General features: G+C 48.2%; 1 protein-coding gene across 1 annotated transcript; it reads left to right on the top strand.

The window, feature by feature from the left end:
* The first annotated feature begins 996 nt into the window (after positions 1-996).
* APPBP2 (amyloid beta precursor protein binding protein 2) lies at positions 997-23668 on the top strand. The gene is made up of 13 exons (XM_036394996.2): positions 997-1143; positions 9709-9797; positions 10461-10612; positions 11149-11272; positions 15292-15460; positions 16116-16205; positions 16652-16719; positions 16798-16903; positions 17188-17312; positions 17450-17535; positions 17869-18059; positions 18475-18640; positions 18834-23668. The coding sequence occupies exons 1-13, from the start codon at positions 1003-1005 to the stop codon at positions 19085-19087; spliced, it is 1761 nt and encodes a 586-aa protein (XP_036250889.1). The 5' UTR covers positions 997-1002; the 3' UTR covers positions 19088-23668.
* The last annotated feature ends 335 nt before the right edge of the window (positions 23669-24003 follow it).

Below are 24003 nucleotides of genomic sequence, written 5' to 3' on the forward strand. Positions count from 1 at the left end.
GTGATATTTGATTTTTGCTGCTCAGCCCCAAAAGATAAAGCCCCACTTCACTCTCCACGGCTGCCCGCAGGGATTCACAGAATCCAAAGGTTCGGAAGGAGTTTTACAGCCCATCCAGTCCAAGGCAGGGCTGCTGGCAGCAGGAGTGTGTCCGGGTGGGTTTGGGATGTCTCCAGAGAGGGAGATTCCATTTGATCCCAGGGCTTTACCTCCCTCATGCAAAGTTCATCCTCGCGTAGGGGTGGAACTTGTGTTTTAGCTCATGGCCACTGCTCCTCGTCCAGGCGCTGGGCATCACCGGAGAGAGTCTGGCACCATCCTCTGACAGCTCTGAGAGCTTCATCACGCCTTAACGGGATCCCCTCTGTGTCTTCTCCAGACTAACCAGGCCCAGCTGCCGCAGCTTCTCCTCATCAGGGAGCTGCTCCAGACCCTCCATAAAACCCCACCCCACAGCGCTACCCTGCTTCCCCCCAAGTCTGTTCCCTCATGCCTCCTTACGATGCCCTGGGACCGCCGCTGTTGTCTGGGTAGGGCTGTGGGGTGTGAGGGGGAGCAGGCAGGGAGCTGAGAGCCCTGGGGAGAGATGGAGAGCGAGCGAGTGGGCAGGGGGACCAGAGCCGCAGGGCGTGAGGCGGAGCGGGCAGGGCTGTGGAGCTGCGGGAGCCCCGTGAGGCGGAGCGGGCAGGGCTGCGGGAGCTACGGGAGCTCCGCGAGGCGGAGCGGGCAGAGCTGCGAGGCGGGCAGGGCTGCGGGAGCTCCGCGAGGCGGAGGGGGCAGAGCTGCGAGGCGGGCAGGGCTGCGGGAGCTCCGCGAGGCGGAGCGGGCAGAGCTGCGAGGCGGGCAGGGCTGCGGGAGCTCCGCGAGGCGGAGCGGGCAGGGCCGCGGGGCGCGAGGCGGAGCGGGCAGGCGGCGGGAGCCCCGTGAGGTGGAGCGGGCGGGAGGCGGCGGGGCGGAGGGAGGGAGGGAGGGAGGGGGGGAAGGCGGCTCCGCACAGCCAAGATGGCGGCGGTGGAGCTGGAGTGGGTGCCCGAGACGCTCTACAACACGGCCATCTCGGCCGTCGTGGACAGCTACGGGCGGGCGCGGCGCCGCGACATCCGCTCGCTGCCCGAGAACATCCAGTTCGACGTGTACTATAAGGTACGGCGGCGGCCGAGCGGGGCCGGGCCCGGCTGGGCCTGTGGGACGTGGAAGGAGAAGCGGCCCGGGGGGCGGCCTGGGCCCGGCCTGGCCGGGGGCGCGCGGCTGAGGGGTCTCGCCGGGGCCGGGCACGGCCCGAAGGACCGGCCGGGGGCTCAGGGGCTGTGGGGCCGCCCGAGCTGCGGCTGGAGGAGCGGCGGCTCCGGGCTCCGGCCGTGCTGGGGCCTTGTGGCTGCCCCCGGGAGCCGCCCCGAGGCCGCGGTGAGGGGCTGGGAGCCCCCGAGGGGGACGCGGAGACGGGGCCTGGCCTGGGGGGTCGTGTGGGGAAGGTGCCTCTCGCCATTGGGGAGCGGTGCGGGCAGGATGGAGCCAAGCTGCCTGTGCTGGAATATGTTTTTTCCTTTTCTCCTTTTTTTTTTGTAATAATGAATTGGACGTGATGATGTCAGTGGTTGAGGGAGCAGTTTGCTGTGGTCGAGTATAAATGAGCTGGTAGGAACCAGATGGAAAGAACTGACAGTTGTTTAATGCTGTAGTTTTATTAGCATTAAATTATTCCTTGGTGAAAGGGCTGTTCCTCGTTCAGCTGCCCCTGGAATATACGGATTTGATGTAAAAGGTGCACTGAGATGGTCCATTAATTTCTTATTGTCCACTAAACAGGCATTTCATTCATGTACAGGAACAGCTGGAAATGAGCATTCATCAGGGGAGAAACAATGTCTGTAAAAACCTAAGATGAGGAATAACCCTCCTTTCCTCTGCCAGCAAATTTCTAAAAATTTAGGAATTCTTAAATGAAGTAAATCTTTAGTCTAATCTTTATGAACCAGAGGTAATGACCCATCACATACATGGAGAACAGTAGTATTTACTGGAGACAGGGAAATTGCTCTCAAGCATTGAAAGAGACATGGACATTTTCTGTGTCCTGGTTATTTCATGTCTGCCTTAGGTGCTAAGAAGGATGGAAACCCATTTTTCTGACATATGAGCATGCTCACAGGTAATGATGTGATTGACACATCAGCTAAAGGCTGGAGATATGAAAATTACAATGTGGAAGAATATCTGGGGGGTGACTTTCAGCTGTTAATGACAAATAAACTTCTTTGGCATTGCCTGTTCTCATGTTCATCCAGGTGAGAGGATGGTGCTCTGTGGTTTTTAGAAGCATGAAACAAAACCTCCTTCTGATGATAGAACTGTGCAAGGGTGTGTAATTCCCAGCTGTTTAAAAACTTATCTGTAGGTGAGCTTAATTGATCACTGACTTTTTATGCTTTTATTAGCACTCTTCAGCGGTTGCTTTGGATCAGGTTCACGTGGAGTTCTTCCATGCTGAAGAGGATCCAGCAGCACACCTGATTTCTGAGGAGACTCTAGCCTGTTTCTTCTGCTGGGGTACCTGGCTCTGTCATCTTGCTGAGCAGATGATGATAGAGGTGATAAGTGCCTGTCCCCAGAATGGTGTTTGTGTTAGAGGGACAGATGTTCATGGCAGAAAATGCCTGGAATCCCAGACTGGGTTGGGTTGGAGGGGACCTTTCTGCCCATCTCACTCCACCCCTGCCATGGCAGGGACACCTCCCGCTGTCCCAGGTGCTCCCAGCCCTGTCCAGCCTGGCCTTGGGCACTGCCAGGGATCCAGGGGCAGCCCCAGCTGCTCTGGGCACCTGTGCCAGGGCCTGCCCACCTCAGACACCTTTTTCTAATCTAAACCTGTTCTCTGACAATTTGAAACTTTTCCCCTTGCTTTTCCTGTAATTTCTGTGCTTCACAACAGGAGTTCTTGTCCTGTGTAAGGAGCACTGATATTCCTCTTACCAGCCCTCATCCATGGGGTGTCCTCACACACAATAAACCAAACTGGGCCATGCCTGCAGTGAGTGTTCTGTGGCTGTGAGAGTGGGCTGGGCTTCCCTGTCCTCAGTGTCACCTTTGCTGTGGAGGGCAAGGAGCTGGGCTGGGGCCTGCAGTGCCCTGCTCTAGAGAATGGGATCCCTGCCCTGGGCAGGCTGCACCTGCTCCAGTGCCCCTTCCCTCCCAAACCCTCCTGTGAGTCTCTGTGCACCCACAGAACAATCGGTGACTGGTTCTTGGCTCTGTGTTTGGACACCACAGCGTCAGAAGTGTCATTTGGGGTGGCTGAAGGAGGTCAGGCTGGGGACAGCATCCCTCTCCCAGTGGGTGTGCTGCTGGTTTGGCTCTGGGTAGTTATTTGGGATATCAGGTGGATGTTGAATCCCAGTTCACCATGGTGAGCCATGTCCCATATGTCCTGGTCACTGAGTTCTTTAAAGCAGAATTCCCAAAGCTATTAACAGTCTCTGGAGTGAGACAGACTAGAAGACTTGTGAATATTTCTTTGACTACATGGTGTTTGTTGCTGCTGTGTTGGAGGGTGTCAATTGGCTGTTAGTATCCTGTGTTACTTGCATTCTGTGATGAGTAAAAGGAATAAAAAAATGTTTCCAATATTTCATATAACTTGTAAGTAATAGTTTTTTATCTGGGTATTAGTCATGGTTTGTGGTACTTGAGAAACTGCCGCTGATTTTTGCAAAAAAATAAAAGTGGTACCAGTCAGATTTTGTTTTGATCTGTGGATGTTAATTGTCTGTGGCTATACAAAAATGTTTCCATCATGTTCATTGCTATTAATGCTTAACATTTGCCAGGCTTGCCCAGGTTTACCAGCCTGTCCAGGTTGATGCAGAAGTTGGGGGTGAGGTCCCCCAGCATGGACAGTCAGTGTGCTGATATTGAAAAGGGGAAAGCGCCAGCAGTGTCTTGGTGCTGTTCCCCAGGGCACCCTCCAGTCCAGGGCTTGGCTCTGTTGTCAGAGCTCCCTGCCTTTATTTCCCCCTCCTTAGCAAATCCACTTTGTTTCACCTCTCCATCTTCTGGAATTGCTGACTCCTGGGGCATTCCTTACAGACCCGAGTGGGGAATGGGGCTGGGGCAGCTGCAGGATGTTCTTGTGCCTTTGGTAAGGGGTGGCTTCTGCTGCAAGGTGACAGAACAGGCAGGCTCCTCATACTGAGCATGTTTATCTTTCTGGAGCATTCTCAAACGGTGACTGGAGCTCAAAACAAGGCACTATCAAATAATCACGATTGTGGTAGAACAACAAACCTGCTCTGCTTCAGCAGGGTATCCCTGCAGATCTCTTTTTTTCAAGCACTGTTTGACTTTTCCTTGCAACCATTAGAAAATTAAGAGGCAGAACAGGATGCTTGTGAGGATATCCTGGAAAATTCCAAGCCTACATTTGAGCTACAAAATATTTAAAAGTTTTATTAATGACACTATTTTGAGGTGCTTAATAACCAGTATTGTTACAAGTAACACCTGCCTCTGGGGGGGGAAATAAAAATGTGCACACATATCATACATTGTTTCCTTTGGTTGTTTGCCAGGTTTGTGTGTATCCTGGTTGGGTTTTTTGCTAGTTGAACTAGTTAGATTCTCTTGCTTAATTTTTTTTGGGGGGGAGGATGAGTGAGAGGGTGTGTAGGTTTTAGAAGCCAAGGAAAGAAATATGCTGGATCTCACATAACTCAGACTCAGCATTTGAACAAAATGCCAAAGTTGTGTATTAAAAAGTAGTGACAGCTGGAGTAAACTGCAAGTCCAAAAAAACCCAAAAAACCCCAAACAAAAGAACCCAATCAACCAAAAAAAACCACATTGAAATCTCTGAAAAAGTTGACTTATTATATTCTGTGGTTTCTTGGGGTGAGGATAATGTTTTGAGAGGGTGTTCCTATAAAGAATCAAGGTTGTTGGCAGAAGTCAGGTTTTGAACTCTCTGGCAGTGTCTTGTACCGATTTCATTTTTCCCCTTGTGCCTCTGCTTTATGCTCTTTATTTTGCATCATGATCTCGTGGCTTTGGTTCTCAAGGGGCTTTGCTGCTTTAGTGTTCTCTGTCCCAGGTCTTTGTTGGAGTTGCCCAGTGCCAGCCTCATCTTGGCTGATTGGTTAACAAGGAGTTTCATCCCATGCTCATTTTCCTTTTGGAATGGCTTTTCTGGATTGTGTGTTTCTCTTTCCTTCCAATTGATTTTTCTTGAAAATAATTTGTTCTTGGAACATTTTCTGGTGAGATCATTAACCACAGGAGCAGCTGGAGATGGCATTAATTTGGTTTCTGTCACGTTTAGGTGTTCTTTGAACCAAAGACAATGAACAAGCAGGAATTTGCTGACTGTTGCCAGCAAGCAGCAGAACGTTGGTTCCCTGCATTGCAGCAGAGGTTGAGTTCCCTGATGGAGAATCGTGGCAAGCACCATTTCTGTCCATTAGAACGTAGCAAACTTTGGTCTCCAGGGCTTTGATGAGAGGGAGAAGGATGAACCCCCCTGAAATGAAGAGCGGCTGTGCTGCTGCTTCAGTTCTGAGCTTCTCTGCTGGGGAAGTACAGGAAGGTCACAGCACAGAGTGAGGGAGGCAGAGCATCCCAGAGCCTCTGAGGCTTCTGCTCTGCCCCCAGGGTGAGCTCACAGGGCCTGAGCTGCCCTGGTGCTGCTGTGGTTGGGGGTAGGAGTTCAGTGTGTGTGTGGGAAGCTGTGATGGTTTCACACCCCTCTGCAGCCTCTCTGTCACCTGGCAGGAGCAGGGGGTGCAGCAGGGCTGCACTGCTGGCCTTCAGTCAGGTCCCTCCAGCACCTCTGCAGTTAAAGCCTCTCACTGAAGGAGAATCACCACCTCATGAGTTTTTGCCAGTTATTATTATTAACACATGCCTTATTTCTGCAGTCTAAATTTAGGTGTGAACTGAACTGTGCTTCCTTATGTCTTTACTGGTTTGAAACTTCTTGCATTCGAACTTGTACCACTCAGGCTGCTTTTTGTTAACCTCCAGCTATGGGACACATTTCCTCATCCTGGTATCTTCTTACCTTTTCAGTAACCTTGGTGAGTCTGAGCCACCACAACTCCTCATAACTGAGATAATGAGGTCACATCATGAACAGAGGTGTTGAGCTCCTGCTGAACAATAATTCCCATTTCCACTTCATTTCCTCTGGGCTGATTGAGCTCTGGGCAGGCTGGGATTTCCCAGTTCCTGAGGAGAATCACACGAGTGTGAGGCTCAGCCTTTGTCTCCCTTGTGCAACACCAGCTCTGCTGCTCTGGCCCAGAGAGCAGGGCAGTGGGAATGTTGGGGTGTGCAAGCACTGAGCTCTAGAAATGTCTCTGAATTCATACTAGTTCAGTGACATTGGTTTTTTCTTGGTTATTTATTTGGTTGGGGTTTGTACAGATCAGCCTGGGAATTGGCATTGTGCTTTCCAAGGAGAGCTGGAATTTTCTTTTTTCTTTTAATGCCTTGAACAGCATCCAGGAGAAGCTTGTCCAGAGGGTTTGTAGATGATTTTGAAGTTGGTTTAAAAGCATGGAATGTATCTAAATTTTGAACTGATTATTTTGGTGATGAGTCTTTGTCCACAGATTGGTTCAGTGAACTGTTGACTCAGGAAAATCTTTTCCTTCCTTGTTGGGTGGGGAAGGAAGATGGTGGTTTCAGCCCAATGTTTTTCCCAAATTCTGCTGTCTGTCAAGCTCTCTGTGCTTCCCCAGTCTGGCCTGGTACTCCATGACATTATTATGCATTACAAAACATCCTTCTTGGAGCTTCTTGGATTTCCTCTGTAATTCTTCCTGAAACATCCATGTTTATCAATCCTCTGCCAAACTGGAGCATCAGGAGCATATTTTTCAAGTTGCATCTTCTTCAGTTCCTTTTCTGGAGGATCCTTGTACAGCTGGCTGGAATTAACCCCCATCTGCTTTAAAAAATTTATTTAAAATATTTTTATTATGTTTAGAGAAAGTTTGGTTGTTTGTTTTTTTTTAGCTTAGTCTTCCCAGAGGGAGAAAGACAAGAACTTTACTAGAAAGATGATGTAAGAATAAAGTTACAAGTTAATGTCATTAATGTGTTCAGCTGGGGACACCACAACGTGCAGCTTTTGTCACACACCCACTGGACATGCAATCCAACATCCAGCCTTGGCTCCTAAGAGGGGCTGTGGGGAGTTTCTCACAGCTGTGCACAACAGCTGGGTTGGGCAGTGTAATAATCCACCTGTATATTAAATTTCTGCCTCTCCTCAGTGCCAGAGCTCAGGTGTGAGCTGATGGAGTTGGGAGTCACCTTGCAGGCTTTGAGTCATTTTTCCGTAGTTCAAAAAGGATAAATCCTGGTGGGTTCCAAATAGGTTAAGCTGGTGTCTGGAAGACATTTCTCTGTTCAGAGCAGAATAGTTCTTTAGGAGTCCAAAGCTCTGTGCTCATGTCAGGGCATGTTTTTCTTGAATCACTTTTGTTTTGTTTTCATGTTATGTAGCAAGGCTGTGGTCAGGAATTCTGTCTCTGGAGCTTTAACAAGAGAATCATTTCTTCAGTCCTCCCAACTGCTTCTCAATGAGTGTTACTGGATCTCCTGGAATTACTTCACAGTTTGACGTATACTCACTATTTCCATGTCAAATTTCGTTTGAAAATATTGCCCTAACAGCCACAACAGTTCCAAGAGGCTTCCAGCTGAGTTAATTCCTCCAACTGTTTGCCAGTATGTCGAGGGAAGGGGTTACAGGGACAGGGAAAGTCCCAAAGATGTTGTATTTCAAGTTAGAGCAGTGAAAAATTGCAGCTTGGACTGTGGAGCCCGAGCCAAACTTGACGTGTGCCTGAAATTGTTGATGTTCCAAAACTGAGGCTCCTGTGGGACCTTCCCCCTCCCTGCCACCCCACCAGGCCTTTTACTCCTTGGCAGCCTCAGGATCTCCTGGAAGGGGGATTCTCTCCTTACAAGAAGTGTTTATGTAACCTCATAAATGTATAAATTTTTCAGAGTCTTACTGTGGTTAATTTTTGATAAACCAGGGATCTCTGGGATTCTGGGCTGGTACTGCAAGGTGATAGGAGGGGGTGGTGATTCTGTACTCAGTACTGTGAAACCTGATGCTGGTTTTGGCTGCCTTAAATCCTGCTGCAATGCTTTGGGGATGGGTCTAAGCTTCCTCCAGAAGCCATCCCATCAATTATTGATGGCATGCCCACCTTCACTTTGAGCATGGAATACCAGACAATTTAAACAGCTGCTTTTGGGGGGTTTTTACTGCAGAATGCACATTTTAGCTTTTATAGAGCATTTGCTATGAGACAGCTGTGCTGAAGGAATGAGAACATTTAACCATGGCTGTGGCTTTTAACTACAGCAGCCTGGCTGTTCCCTCAGTGCCAGAGAGAATCCAGCAGGAGCTGGGATCCCTTTGAAGTGCAGGGACACGCTGCTTTATCTGAGCAGTAACTTTGCATGCTAACTTGCTCTGGTTTTTAAAAGACTTCCTCTTTTTTTATGTTCCCTTAGCAAAATAGATAACCAAGAGGAAAACATTCATTTCTGGCAATTGACGTTATTAGGTCAAAGTATTTTTGAAGTTTTTTTGTAGGTTGTGTTGTTAAAATAACAGATTTGCTGTGCTCTAGAGCCAGTGTTGTGTGCTTTTATAAGAGTTGACTGGAACTAAATTTCTGGCTGGAGATGTTCTCACGTGCTGTGTTTGGAATATTAATTCATCAGCTCCCAGTGTTTGTGGAGAAAAAGGTGAACCAGGCACCAGATGCTGATCACTGGAAGCATTTGAGGGCATTATTAAAGCTGGGAGGAATATGAATATTTTCATTAAAGCACTGCTGGTGCCTGTGGCAGGTGTGGAGTGCTGCTTCCTTAGGCCATGTGCCCTCCTGTGCTCATCTGTGGGCCAGGGCCTTTCAGATAATGGGATGAATCGTTCACAATGGATGGCTGTGACATTTATTTGCACAGTCCCTTTGTACCTGTGTAAATCCACGGCATTTATAGCCTGATGTGGCAGAACTTAACCAAGCACTGCATGGACAACAGTCTGTGGTTTGTTGTGAGCAACTCAGCTGATAAATTCACTTATCTGCAGGCACAAATCACTGTGGGCATTAGACAAGGCAGTGCTTTTAATAAATGCATGAACGGGCTCCAGTTTTCCCTTTTACTGCTGGGGGAGTCCCCTGAGGCAGCTCAGGTGTCAATGGGGAGGGGCTGGCGCCTCTGTGGTGCTGGCATTGGTGAGTGACCCCTTGCAGAACTTGTGGGTTTAGGTTTATTTTTATCTGACATATTTGCATTGCTGCATCCTAGCCTGTGTGTCCTTTCAACATGTTCTGAAAGCATTTGGTATCAAAACGGTCAGCTGTATTTGTCTTGGATTTCTAGCTCACGTGTGGCAGTGTTTTGGTGTGTTGCAGGGCACAAACACCTGGAAATACATCCATAGATTAAAAAAAAAACTTGAAACAATCTATGGACCTCTCATAGCTCAGTTTTAACACTGAAATTGTGAAATTGTGCTCATGAGGTGAAATCTTCTGATACAGGACCTTACTTTCTAGCCTGCTGAATTTCAATGCTATCAAGTCTAGATTTCATCATAAGTTATCTCTGCTAGTAAGCTGGGTTTCCCAGAAGAACTCAATCTTGCATATGAAGATAAATTTTCCTGGTTTTTCTTTTCAGCTTTACCAACAGGGCCGCTTGTGCCAGCTGGGTAGTGAATTTTGTGAACTAGAAGTTTTTGCAAAGGTGCTACGAGCTTTAGATAAAAGGTGAGTATCTCAATAGCTCAGTGATTCTCATTTCAACTCTCAATCTCTCCACCTAGGAAGAGATGTTGAAAAAAGGCACAAACAAGAAAAAGCAAACAATGCAAACCCCCCCAGTTGCTCAACACCAGAGGTCGTGCCCAGAGTCCCTGGGAGCAGCAGTCACAGCACCCACTTCCTGCTGCTTTAGCAAATCCGAGGGAAGCTGATAGGATTGCCCCAGTTTGGAGAGTTTCCCTGTCATTAGATATTCCAATTTGTGCAGTTACAGAATTTGACTGTTTTAGATCAGGATCCGTGTAACCGGGACGAGCTTTGAGGCTTCAGGCCCTGGTCCCGCCCCTGGCTGTGTGATGTTCCTGGAGCCATCGCTGCTGCTTGGGCGGGAGTGCTGGGGGAGGGACGGCGTTTGGAGCCTCCTCCCCGCTGCCTCTGAGCTGCAAACTCTCTGCAGTTTTGCTGCTGGTGTCTGGCTCCCACCGAGGGGGTCCCTGTACACAACTTGCTGTGGATCACCATCAGCTGCAGCCTCACAGGGGGGCCTGCACTCATCTGCTTTGGGTTTGAGGGGGGCTTGGCCTTGACTTCTGTCCTTGGAATGCATGAGAGCCACCTGAGAGCTTTCAGGCCTTGTGTGCAACCAATCTCTGCTTCTGTTTGTTGCAGACATCTGCTCCATCACTGTTTCCAGGCTCTGATGGACCATGGAGTCAAGGTTGCTTCTGTCCTGGCCTATTCCTTCAGCAGACGGTGCTCCTACATTGCAGAGTCAGATGCTGCTGTGAAAGAAAAAGCAATCCAGATTGGCTTTGTTTTAGGTAACTGCTGCTCACGGGCTCTTTGCTTTCTCTCTTGCAAGTTTCAGTTAATGTAACATGAATTTTTTCCTGTTAAAGATAAGCCTTTTGAAGAGCTGTGTGTTTTGGAATGGAATTTTTAGAAAGCTACTTGGGGTCTTAAAATAAATATATTGGATTTTAATATCTAAGAATGTATAGACTTTTTAGTTCAAACTGTTTAGGTTTAAAATTAGTTTGCAGATGTGATGAGGAATTTGCATGATTTTACTGCAGGTAAGTTGTGGGGTTTTTTGACAGAAATGTAGGAAAACTCTGTAATACCAAAAAGCCATCCTAAACCAAAGTATTATTTCCTTCAGCTGTAGGAGAATTCTCCTCTTACATTTCATTCTTTCCAGGTCAGGAGGGTTTGACCTTGACAGGATTTCTGTCATTTCTGTCTGTTGGAGCAGGTCCATGAAATAAGTGATCATCTTGTAAGACCTGAGCAAACCCTTGTTCTCTTGAAAACCTGTTTTGCTCTTCACGCTGCTCTTTGTTGCTGATTTTTGCAGGGGGTTTCCTGTCAGATGCAGGCTGGTACAGTGATGCTGAGAAGGTTTTCCTTTCCTGCCTTCAGCTGTGCACCCTCCACGATGAAATCCTTCACTGGTTCCGTGCTGTGGAGTGTTGTGTGAGGTGAGCTCACCTTGAGTTCCCAGGAAACCTTGGAGCCATCCAGCTCCAGATGCTCCTTTAGTGTCCTGCTGCCCCAGAACACTTTCCTGGCTACAGCTGAAGATCAGGAGGTGCTTGTTTTACACTAATCCCTGGATTTTCAGCTTCTGAGTTGGCAGCACAGCACAATGGATTAAAAACCCCAATGTTTTGCTATCCTGTGTAATCTCTCATGGGTAACACTGCTGGATAATAAGAGTGCCCCAGCAGTTCTTGTTTCCCAAGGATTTTTGCACGTGAAGGAATGTTCTGTGTTGGACTTTGCTGAAGTTCTATTAACTACAAAGAGAATTTGCCAAATCCAAATGCAAACAGCATAGATACAATTGAGCAGAAATAAAGGCAAAACTTCCCTTTCCTGATTCCAGATCCAGCAAGTTCTCTTGCTCCAGGCTGAGTGCTGAGCTCTGGGCCTGGGACAAGATCTGGGTGTCCAATTCCTGTGGGCACCTCTGGCCACAGCTGAGGGTTTGTTTTTTTTTTGCTGTTAGAATTTTGAAGCTGCAGGGCCTGCAGGGGTTCACATTTCATTGACAGAGCCTCTGTTCTCTTCCCCTGTGTGTTGAGGTGTGATGAGCTGCAGGCAGGAGCTGGCTGGCTTTTGTTGCTCTCACCATGACCAGGCTGTTTCTGCCCATTCCAGATGTGCCCATGGGCACCTGGAGGCTGCAGGGCAGAGTTCAAGTAGGATTTTTATTTTTTTAGCTGCTCTAACAAAGAACAAAGCATGTGCTGTATATTTATCTGAATCTAGAGCAAAACTTGTTTGGAAAGCTGCTCCAAAAAAAGCCCAGCATCTCGTTTATGGTTGGGCAAACATGAAGGGTGAAGAGGCTTTGCCAAGAGCTGCTGCTGTCCTGTGCCAGCCCCAGGGCCATGGCAACGCTGCTCTGCCTGGTTCTGCTGGCTGGCATTCCAGAAATGGTGCCAGGAGCCTGGGCACACAAATCCAGCTTCCTAGAACTGGGGAGTGATGGACACAGAGCCACAGCTACTGCTTGGTCCTTTGCCTTCTAATTAATCTAAAAAAAGTTTTCTTGTTACATCAGGCTCTTTGGCAAGCTGGAGAAGTTGCTTAAAAATAACTGTCACCTTCTGCAAATAGAAATGAAAAGAAGGGAAAGAAAGGGAGGGGGGGAAGAGGGAACTGTCTCTGCTGGACAGTGGTGTGGAAAGGAGTTTTCATTCTGTGCAGGGAGAGAGCAGCCTGGGTTGGGATGAGCCCTCCTGACCCGGGCTGTTGGCTCTGTTGTTGGAGACTTCCATTGTTCCCTGGGGAACTCTGCTGGGACAGCACCCCTCGGGGCACTGGGAAATGTTCTGGCATCTCCAAACCCTCAGCAGGGCTGGTTTGGAGTTGTACCAACCTGAAAGAATTCAAATGCTTTGGGAAGGGCTCAGTCTGTAAAATCCAAACACCTTTGTGTGCCAGAGAGCACTCATTGGACTCATTTTGCTGCCTTTCAGCTTGAGAAGAGTAAATGGTGCTGTAACCACCTGATCCCACTGAGGGAGGCTCGCACACTGAGCTTGCACTGGAGCTGGGGGGAGTTTTAAGGAAACAAAATTGAAGTCCAGCTTTTGAAAGTGTGACACTTTCTTTGGCAAGTCAAACCTCTGGGAGTTGAATTAGTACACTGCAGTATTAATAGAACACAGATTAAAAACGTGTGAAGTTTTGTGTTATTTAAGCACAACTTGGTGCTTCCTTGTCCTGGCAGTGGTAAATTCTGTGGAGAAGCTGGGAAGGTGTGAGGTTTCTCTGAGCTTGTACCCTGCTTTTCTGGGAGTGTGGTGCTCCTTTTGGTTTGCCCTCTCTCATTATTCCGTGTTACACCAAGAGGTCCAAGTGCATAACACAAATACGTGGCTCTCCCACTTCTTTGTTGCACATTTGGCTGATTCCTGGATTGTTTTCTTCTGCTGGTTTTAGACTTGCTAAGCTGCTGTGTTGGCTCTGAGTTTGTTGGGGGAGGTTATTCCCCAAAAGCTGTTATTGCAGACATCAAAGGAGGTTGAGAGCCATTAGCATAAACGTCCTGAGGCCTTTTCTCTTCCTCTTGGCTTTATCTCCTAAGATTCCTTTGGATTAATAAAGGATTTTTTGTTACTCAGAACTGGATCACATAAACTCTGCTTATCCTAGAGGATTGGCTTAGGTTTAGCTTGGGTTTTGGGGAGATTTCTTTGTTTCTAGACACTGTCACTGAAGCATCCAGACACTGGATGATATCATCTCTCCCAGGAGCTTATCTAAATTGCAGTGCTATCCCCACTGGCTTATTCCATTACATGGGATTTGGGCTCCGTGGTTTTGATGTTGCAGAGCAGCTCCCAACTGAATGGTGTTGGCAAAATGGTTTTTTTCTCTTTAGGAAAACTGTTTACTTAATTCTTCTCTCGTTTCTTTATAATTCCTGTCTCTTGTTGCTGGAATGTTCCTGTGACCAGGCACACAATGCACTTGTACATCGTGTTTGGTTCTGAGGCTTTATTTAAGGAAAAATGTGGGTGTTGCTTTTTGCTGTCTTGTTGTTGAGCCACGGTGCTGGTTCCCACTGGAGAGCTGGAATTTGTGTAGCTTTTGCAGGGTTTTGAAGGGCTTTTCTTTTGATGTTCTCTTTGTGCAGCAAATCCACATCTGCCCTGTGCCCCTGTGCCCTAAGCCTGCCAGGCCCTGCTTAGGAAAATGGAGATTTTATTTCTTTTCTTGTTACTGTTGGAGTTTGGTGATGCATTTGGGTGGGAAATGGAGGGGCAGTGTTGGACAGGCAGCTCTTAGGATGAGCTGAGCTGTATCACTGGGGGAATGGCTGCAGTAGCTTAAATCTCTATTTGGAGCAAGTGGAAACAGGTTTAGAAAAGAAATTGAGCAACAATTTCCTTGTTTGCTCCTTCCCCTTTAACAATTGATCGGAAGTTTTATCCCAATGTTTGATATCAGGACTAAAATGCAGCTCCTGCACAGTCAGAGTTTGAGCCTCTTTGCAATGCAGCTTCACTTTGTGCTTCCCTTCCCTCTGTGCAGTTCTGCCTGTGCTGTGTTGTCCTGATTTCCCAAGCCTTGCCTGCTGTGTTCAGTCTCAGTTACTCACTGCCTAATGACACATTTCCAGCAGGGACAGTGGAGGTTAATTCACCACAATTCCATGTCTGCTCACTGGCAGGTGTGTGCCATGGAGCAGGAGCAGCTGCCCTGGCTGGGAATCCAGCTCTGCCCTTGGGGCTTGGAATATCAACACACACCCATTCCAAATGCACCTCCTTCAAGCCAGCGAGCATCAGCCTGCACTCATGCACAAATTCTTTGCTTTTATTTGTAACAAGTGCCACAAGCTGGAACTGTTACCTCTCTGGAGAAACAGGAGGAGGTTTCAGCAGTGCTGGGTGGTACTGGCTGTGTTTGGGTGTCCATCCTTCAGATGGGAAGGCAGCAGGATAGGAGAGGGAAGGGCAGGGGGTGTTTGAGTTGTTGTGATCAATGAAATGGTCTCTCCTGGTGGAGCTGGTTCTCAAGTGGAATGGATGTGCCTTAATCTTACATGAAAACCTCCCCCAAGCCCCAAAGCACAAAAATGCCCACTTGGAGCTACTCAGGGTTTGGGGGGAAAGTGCAGGGATGCAGGAAAATGAGCTGTGTCATACTTACTGTGGCTGCTTGGGGCTCCACCCTTTGGGAAAGAGGTGCAAGGGATCTCAGGCTGCGTAGGGCAGGGCTTTGGGAATGGAATCTCATCACTATTGGGAAGAACGAATGTCATGGAAAATAACACACAAAGGCCCCACACCAGAGCGGTTCAATGCATTCTGTATCAATGGGTAAAATCCTTGGGCATCTCCAGCAGGAGAAACTCCTGCCCTGTGCCCAGCTGTGCTGGGCTGGCAGAGCTGCAGCCCTGCGAGTGTCACTGAGAGGTCCCTGGTGCTGCTGCAGGCAGAGCTTCTGCCGCTCCCTCAGCAGCTCTCTCTGCTCCCCCAAGGTTGCTGCACGTCCGCAACGGGAACTGCAAGTACCACCTGGGAGAGGAGACCTTCAAGCTGGCGCAGTCCTACATGGACAAGCTGGCCAAGCACGGGCAGCAGGCCAACAAGGCGGCGCTCTACGGCGAGCTCTGCGCGCTGCTCTTCGCCAAGAGCCACTACGATGAGGTGAGGCCCTGGGGGCTCCCTGGCTCCTCCTGCTGTGCCTCACTAGCCCTGGTTCTGCTCTCCTCGGCACCTGGGTGGCACTGCCTGAGTGATAATTCATTGATCCACTCTTGTTTCCGTGGATAAATGTTCTGTGTTAGGCTATGAGCTCTTCACAGCACTTGGACCAGCATGAACATACAGGTGTTGCCTTGCCTATACATGTTGGTCACCTGTAAATGAAATATTATAAAAGCTTCTTTTAATAGTTGAAAATGAATAGCAGAACCTGGTTTGTTAAACTCTGTGTGAAGTGTAACTAGTCCATAAACTGGTTTTCCTTTAATCCCTAAGTTCACTGACAGAGTGTTGTCCTGCACAATGGGAATTGTGAGGATTTCTTAAAGATTATATAATACCATCTTCTGTCTGTAAAAGTCATAGCAATATAAACCTTAGATTAATATAAAATACTTACATATTCACTATTAACCTTAAAAGTGGTTTTTAAGTCTGTCTTTTGAGACATAACTGGACAATTCATTACACATAAGCACTCCAGCTGCATATTTTACATTTTGGAATGAAAATGATCAGCTTTTCAGAGGTAATATTTTAATGTTCCAATGTTGTCAAGCTCCAGCTTCCATTGTGTTGCTGCCTCTCTGTCCCACAGGCCTATAAGTGGTGCATAGAAGCCATGAAGGAGATCACAGTTGGGCTGCCTGTAAAAGTGGTGGTGGATGTGCTACGACAAGCGTCAAAGGTGAATCTGAAATCTCCCCTTTGCTTTGGGTACTGAATTAGTGCCAAGGATGGCTGAGGAGAGGTTGTTACCTCCAGAATTCTCCTCAGGGGCCCTAAGGGTTGTTGTGTTTGTCTCAGGATGGGTGGGGGAGTTTGTTTCTGGTTGTGTCTCTCTGAAATGGAGTTAGAGCTGCACGGGTGACCATTGTGACAATGATAACCTGTGAACTTCCCTGGAAGGGCTCTGGTCCCTCTTTGGTCTGGACTAGGTACAGCACAATCCCTTCAGCCAGGCAGGATAAAATGGGAAGTTTATTGATGCTGTGCTCCTTTTCCTAAATAGCCAAAAAGTCCTTTAGTAACCACAATGATATTTTGGAATTGAAGCCAAGAGTAAGTGTGGCAGTGTCTGGGGAGCTGAGCTGTGAGTGCTCAGCTGCTCACGTGCTCCCTTCCCCTGCCCAGGCCTGCGTGGTGAAACGGGAGTTCAAGAAGGCAGAGCAGCTCATAAAGCACGCCGTGTACCTTGCCAGGTAAGGGCATTCCAGAAAAAACCCTTCTAAAATTGTCCTCAGCTGGCCTCAGTTTGTGATGGCAGTGTGTTTGTGCAGGGAGCATTTTGGAGCCAAGCACCCCAAATACTCTGACACGCTACTAGACTACGGATTTTACTTGCTCAACGTAGACAATATCTGCCAATCTGTTGCCATCTATCAGGTAGGCAGCAGGGCTTGTTTCTCTTGGTGGTTTTCATCTCTCAGATGTTGTAGTTAATTCATGAAGATAGAGAGTAGTTGATTTCTGCAGTTGTGATGTTTTAAAAAACCCTGAACACTGCCAGCTGTGGGGTTTTGCTTTGTCTTCCTCTGACTCCTGTCTTTTATATAACTAGTGTCTCAAATACGTAGAGAATTTCAGAGTCAGTAGATTCATCATAGGGATGAATTTGGGGGTTTCTTTCTGTGTTAACTTATGAAGTTGTGGTTTTGGAACCCTTGCAGACTGCGCTCGATATCCGGCAGTCGGTATTTGGAGGTAAAAACATCCACGTAGCTACAGCTCATGAAGACTTGGCTTATTCCTCATATGTTCACCAGTACAGCTCTGGGAAATTTGACAATGCACTGTGAGTACAGCACACAGCAGCACAGTTAGTGCTGTAAATGAAGAAAAATGTTCATTGCATTAATATTTCTAATTTTTCATTGGTCAACTGCTGGCATGCATAAACAGAGCCTGAATTTTTTATTTCACCTCTCCCAGATTCCATGCTGAACGTGCTATTGGCATTATCACTCACATTCTCCCAGAAGACCATCTCCTCTTGGCCTCTTCAAAGAGAGTTAAAGGTAGTTCCCTTTGTTGTTTGAACCATTTGGTTGTGCTCATCCTGGTCCCTCCCAGGCAATGCAGCTTGAGTTGTCTGTTTCAATGGAGGTGTTTGTAGTCCTTGGTGTTTACAGCACACCCATAAAATACAAAAGAAAAACCCAGAATTCAGCCAGATGAGTTGGAGTGGGGGGATGAAATTACAGAATATAAAAATGTGTTGGGAGCTTGACACAGCAGTGTGACAGCAGTTGGTGACAGACACAGAGCCCGGTGGGCTGTGTCCCCCCGGGTGGGTCCCTGGCTCTGAGCTGGGTGTGGGCACAGTAACAGTTCCTGTCTCCTGCCCCCAGCACTTATCCTGGAGGAGATTGCCATAGACTGTCACAACAAGGAGACAGAGCAGAGGCTGCTCCAGGAGGCTCATGACCTGCACCTCTCCTCGCTCCAGTTGGCTAAAAAAGCCTTTGGGGAGTTCAACGTGCAAACAGCCAAACACTACGGCAACCTGGGCAGACTGTATCAGTCCATGAGGAAGTTCAAGGTAAGACTTTACTCCTGACCTGAAATCTGCTGAAATCTGAAAAGACCAAGGTTTCAGGCTGAAAGACAGTTGAAATCTGTTACTGCAAATGATGGGTTTCAGTGTCCACAATTCCCAAGTTCAGTTGCTAGTTCTGTGCTTAGAAAACTTGTGCTTTATCATTCACCCCAAAAGCTTTGTGCAAAAACAACCCATGGAGATGGGTGATAACCTCAGAGGGTGACAGGGAGCTTGGTGCTGTGATCTGCTGTTCACTTCACTAAAGAATTTGGAGAACTTGGTTTATGTTTTTGCCTGTTACAAGATGCTGCTGTTTGAGCTGCTACATAGTTCAGTTGATTTAAACTAACTTTCCCCTCTTTCTGTGGGGTGGTGAGTGGTGTCTGACTGACCTGTGTGACTCTGGCCCTGGCAGGAAGCAGAGGAAATGCACATCAAGGCCATCCAGATCAAGGAGCAGCTCCTAGGGCAGGAGGATTATGAAGTTGCCCTCTCCGTGGGCCATCTCGCCTCCCTCTACAACTATGACATGAACCAGTATGAAAATGCTGAAAAGCTTTATCTGAGATCCATAGCAATTGGTAAGTGACTACAGGAAACCTAAGTTCAAGTTTTTAGAAAATAACTTGGTTGTTAATCTCTAGACAACATTCTGTGGCTAGAACATGAGTGGAGAGTATAGGCAGATTTTCTTGGTAAAAATAACCTGCTAACTCAGCTGCAGCCCGTGGAGATCTTGCCTCTCAACTCAGTTTTTCTCTTGGGTTTCTCTAGGAAAGAAGCTTTTTGGTGAAGGATACAGTGGACTTGAATACGATTACAGAGGTCTCATTAAACTGTACAATTCCATTGGCAATTATGAGAAGGTGTTTGAGTACCACAACATTTTGGCCAACTGGAACCGGTTGCGGGACCGGCAGTTCTCGGTCACGGATGCGCTGGAGGACGTCAGCACCAGCCCCCAGTCCACGGAAGAAGTGGTCCAGTCTTTTCTGATGTCTCAGAACCTCGAGGGACAGAGCAGCTAAGAACTTGGTCAATTAACCAGTTAAGGTTTTTTCCCCCAGGTTACAGGGGGAAAAGTCATACTGTGAAACCTAAACCATGTAGTTCTCTGGGGGCTGGAATTTGCGTTGAAACACTGGTCCAGTCTACTGAAGAGTGCCCATACGGATGAATGTGTGTTAAATTCCTCTCAGCATGTGTATGGCATGTTTAGTTCGGCTCACATTTTTAACTTGGTATTCCCAAAAAACCCCCTTCTTTCTCTCTTCTTTCAAAAGAAGCTACTTTGCAGAAAGTCTGCAAGAAAACATTAAATAAAACTGTTTGAGTTCAAAAGAGTTGCATTCTTATTACGGATGGAAGGTTTCATCGAGAGCTTTCTGCCGATTCACAGAGAGAACAAAAGCTGTACTCTGAGGAGCTGTAGGAGAAAGGTCTTGCTGCTGTATCATTGTAGCAAAGTTTTATGGTAAATAGCCAGCAAAGGGAGGATGTGCTGGCCTTGGCTGCTGCCTTACCAAGAGAAGTGGCAAAGACCCACTCTGGAGAGCACCATCTGCTCATTGAGTGCCACCTGTGCTGTTGTGGATGCCCTGAACTGGACCAGTACAGATCCCACAGACCAGCAAGCACAGTGTCCTCGGTGCCACCACCAGTGCTCCCCTGAGCAGGACCAGGACACCACGGTGGACCAGCCTGCTAGAAACCGGTTTTGGACCAGTGGCTTTAATTTAATATTTCTGCCCCTGCATTCACTTTGACAGTAGAACTCTCTCATTTAGGTGTCTGATCAGTGCAAATGATATCCATGTGATAGATCCAGAGCTAGGAAGTGAATTGATGGTTTGTCTGTACCCAGTGAGCTTCTGCAGAGATTCCTGGCAGTGCCACAGCTCCACCCGCTCCACTCTGCTGCAGCCACTCCTCCTTCCCTCTCCCGTGGGCTCTTTCTCTGCTAACAGAGGCCATACCGTGTTGATACCAGTGAAGAGTTTTGTATTCCAGTCCAGTTCCATTTTCTGTTTCTGGAGAACACAACTTACTGTACAGGTCGCAAGGGTCAGTGAAAAATGCCAAAAAGCACAACAGGTCTTTTTTTTGTGATGCTTCATTTCTACATTAAACAAGAGTACAACCAGAAACCGATTCCTTACGTTAATTTACGAAGCAGAGCTCAGCTGGACAGACCCTCTGAGAATGCCTCTCTCACTTGTCTTAATTCTTCTGTTGGGGCTGTGTGCTTCTGTGGGTTCGGGTGTTGCTTTGGGCTTTGTTTTATTTCCTGCTGTTGGGTAAGATTTGCAAGGCTGTGTGACACAAACTAGAACTGACTCGCTGCTGTTACCTCAGCTGTGCCCTGGATCTGGGGTTCTGTGGGTTCTGTCACTTTGGGGGTTCCTCTCCCCCTCTTTTCAGGGTTTGTACCTTGGCCAGTCGCTGCTGGGGCTCGGCCGGCTCTTCCCAAGGGCCTGGGGCTGGATGTTCTTGGGGTCTGGTTTTCTCTTGGTTTATGGGGTTTGTGGCAGGGAAAGCTGCTGGATGATCTTCAGGGAAGAAAGAAATAGAGGTTTTGGACATGACTTGGAGCTTAATGGCTCTTCTAAGAAGTGAAATTTTACAGGCCAATAGTTCATATTCTGGTGCCTTCAAGTGTTTTATTTTTGGGGGGAAAGGCTGGGTAATATCAACTTTAAAATGCAATGACATAATTAGTGAATGCAGATTAATGATTGCATACTTAGAATATCTTCACTGAGGTGAAAAGAAGTATTTGCATAAAACCCCCTGTGGTATTAGGACTTAACTGCAGTGTGTCTGCAACAGCTGCTCAGTGAAAATCCAACTTAGTTATGTGTGGATTTAAAATGTGATTTATTTATAGCAGTTTTTGTTTATGACTGTGTAGGAGCTACAGACAAATTCAGCTATACAAGGCAAAACCTTCACCCTGAATGCCCACGGCACTGACAAGTTATAAAGTTCTTATGAGTTCTTAAATCCTTTTAAAAGGTATTTAAAGTTAAACAAAGTGTGTAACACTGTCAGGACATGGGCAGGAACGTGGCTTAAAGCTGTCCTAAAGAACCTGAGTGATTCTGTACTGCAGGAGTGCTGGGGCTCCCAGCTGGGTCCAGGGGTTTGCACTGACCTGGGCTGGAGCTCCTTTACCCACTCTGTGTTCCCAGTCTTGGGGTCTCCAGCTTTTGGCTTAGGAGCCCCAAGGTGTTTTTGGGGCGGGGAGCATTGTTAGACTGACACCTGGCGCTGGCCTGCCTGAGGCACTGCTCCTCTTCCAGCCCTGCTTGTGTCCCTGTTTGTGCTTTGCCTTCAGGTCAGGGCAGCTCCTGGTGTGGGCAGCCTGGGCAGGAGCTGTGCTGCCCGTGCCTGCGCTTGGTTTGTTGGTGGCCCCGGTCCCAGCTCTGGTGGCTGTTTTGTGTCCTTCCCCAGTGCTGGCAGGAGGGGAAGGAAGCTCCTAAAGCTCCCTGGGAGCCCCTTTGGCAGAGCACTCGCCCAGGGGCTGTTGTGGTGATGCCTGAGGGCTCCAGGGGCTCCTCCTGTGCCTGCAGGGAGTCCTGCCTGGGGCTGAGCTGCCCTGCAGCTCCAGGGCAGGTCCCTTCTGCAGCAGGGTGGCTGTGGCTGATTGCTGACACTGCTGGGGCACAGGGCTTGGCAGGATGATGCTGCAGCTGCCTGGTGGGGACAGCTCTGTTCCCCTGCTCAGGACCTGCATTTGTGGCTGGGACAGCACAGGAGTGACCCCGTGGGGGTTTGGTTCTGTGTCTCCCAATGGAGCTGTTGGAGGGTTCTGTGTTGGCACCTGGAGCCTGTCTGGGATGCTGTGCTGCTGCTGGTTCTGCTGCTCTCTCTGCTCTCACAGTTGGTTTGGTGCTGTTGAGGAGTGGGAAGCTGCTGGGATGGCGCCAGAGGCAGGTAAAGGACTCCTTGGGGTGGATCTTGCAGCGTGAGCCCCACTCTGCCCTGGCAGGGCCTGCAGTGCCCTCTGTTCCCTGGGGGGTTTTCCTGCACCCCGTGGCTCCTCTCTCCCCTCCTGCCATAGCCCAGGGCAGGTTTTCCATCCCAGCTGGGTCAGTATCAGGGTGGGGGCCTGGCAGGTGGAAGATCCATCCAGGAAGGAGTGGTTGGCATTTCCAGACACACAGCGTGCCCACGCAGGGGCTGTGTGCTGCTGGCAGTGACAGGGCAGAGCTGGGAGTGGGAGTCCTGTGAAATGCATCTTCTCCTTGAAGGTGAGTAAAGGAATCACCCCAGAGTCCCTGGTGAGTGGTGAGCACGGGTGTTACCTTAAGGTAAATTATTTTCACTATTGATGAAGTTAAACCCTCAATGTTTGACTTTGTGTGAGGTTGTTTGGGTCAGTGAGGGGGGAGTTTGCTCGAGGTGCCATTGCTGCTTCTCATGGTACAAAATGCACATTGAAGTTGGTTCCCTTTTCAGTCCTGGGTGAGGGAGAGCACAGGAGGGAAAACTGGCCGTGCCTCAAAGGGGGGGAGCTGTTGGCCAAGCTCCCTCGGGTGATGTGGATGGGCTGGACTCGGGCAGGGCAGGGCTGCTGGTACCAACCTTTCAGCAGATCCTTCCTTCTGCTGCCTGTGCAGAACCTGATTTTATCGGAAGTCCTTGTTCCCTTATCAGATAATTCCTGGCCAGTGTCAGTTCAAAGCTGCCTCTGCATTGTGGGGGGTGTTTGACACTCCTGGCCTGGGGCCCTTGAGCCACTGGGCCCTGGGAGGGCTTTGGGGAGAAGTGGGGAAAATTTCCTTTAGAAATAAACTCCAGTACCTACAGAGAATTGGCAGCACTGGGAATGCTTTTGTCCCTAAATCTCAGGAATGTTTTGGGCAGTGACACAGGTGTCCCTGGGTGTGTGAAGTGTGTGCTCTAGGGTCTCGTATTCCACTACTCCTTGCAATCCTCGGTATCTATAGCATGAGTGGCCTTAGTGAGTCTGTTGAAGTGCACATTTTTTTTTTCTTTTCAAAGGTAAATTTTAAGATGAAAAAGATATATACTATATAAATATATAGAGATATTTAGAAACTTGGTTTGTGGTGCACAAGTTCAGTGTTGGATCGCTAAATACTCGTCGCAGGTACCATATGTGTAACTTTTCTTTTCTGTATATTCCTTTCTGGGAAGCAATGTTGCCATGGTAACTACAACTTTACAATTTCTTTACTACTTAATGATGTGAATGAATTCTACATTTTATTGAATATTACCAGGTTCAGTACTATTTTTATACTTTATTGAACTACAGGGGATTTTAATTTAATAGCATTTAAAAAAAAAAGAGAAAAAGATGTTGCTTGAACTGTATAACTGTATAAATTGAACTAATTACACAAACCCACCTCTAAACCAGAATCTCCACCTGTAGTGCCACGTTCATTTATATAAAAGTATCTTGCTCATTACCAGACCCTGCAGCCCCTCCCTGTCGTGTCAGGATGAAGGTTCCCCCCCACCTCTCCTGCCCTCCTCTGTGCCCACGGAGCCATCCTATGTTTGTAACCAGCATTGTGATATTCTGTAACTGTATTGCTCAGATGAAATATTGACCTAATAAATGGAGTGTTCCCGCAGCCTGGAGTGCCTGCAGTGAATTGGTTACAGCTCCCCTCCCTCAGTGCCTGTCCTTGCCGGAGAAGGTGGAATCTCTGCCTTTGGGGTAAATCCTCATGGATGGGGCTTGTGTTGGTACCTGTGCAATGTGGACAGGGGGAGCCTGGGGTACTTGCAGGATGTGGATCCTGCCCAGATCCTTCCCTATTCTTGGGTTTTTTCCCCCTAAAGTAGCCATGGGAACACAAATTCTCTCCTGCAAGTGTGCACTGGCAGCACCAGAGCATCTCATGTGGCTGCCTGAGCACAGAGGGGGTGAAAAGTCAGCATTTCTGGGGGTTTTTATTTTTAAACC

This window comes from Molothrus ater, chromosome 21 (assembly GCF_012460135.2).
Source record: "Molothrus ater isolate BHLD 08-10-18 breed brown headed cowbird chromosome 21, BPBGC_Mater_1.1, whole genome shotgun sequence".
NCBI classification, from domain to species: Eukaryota; Metazoa; Chordata; class Aves; order Passeriformes; family Icteridae; genus Molothrus; species Molothrus ater.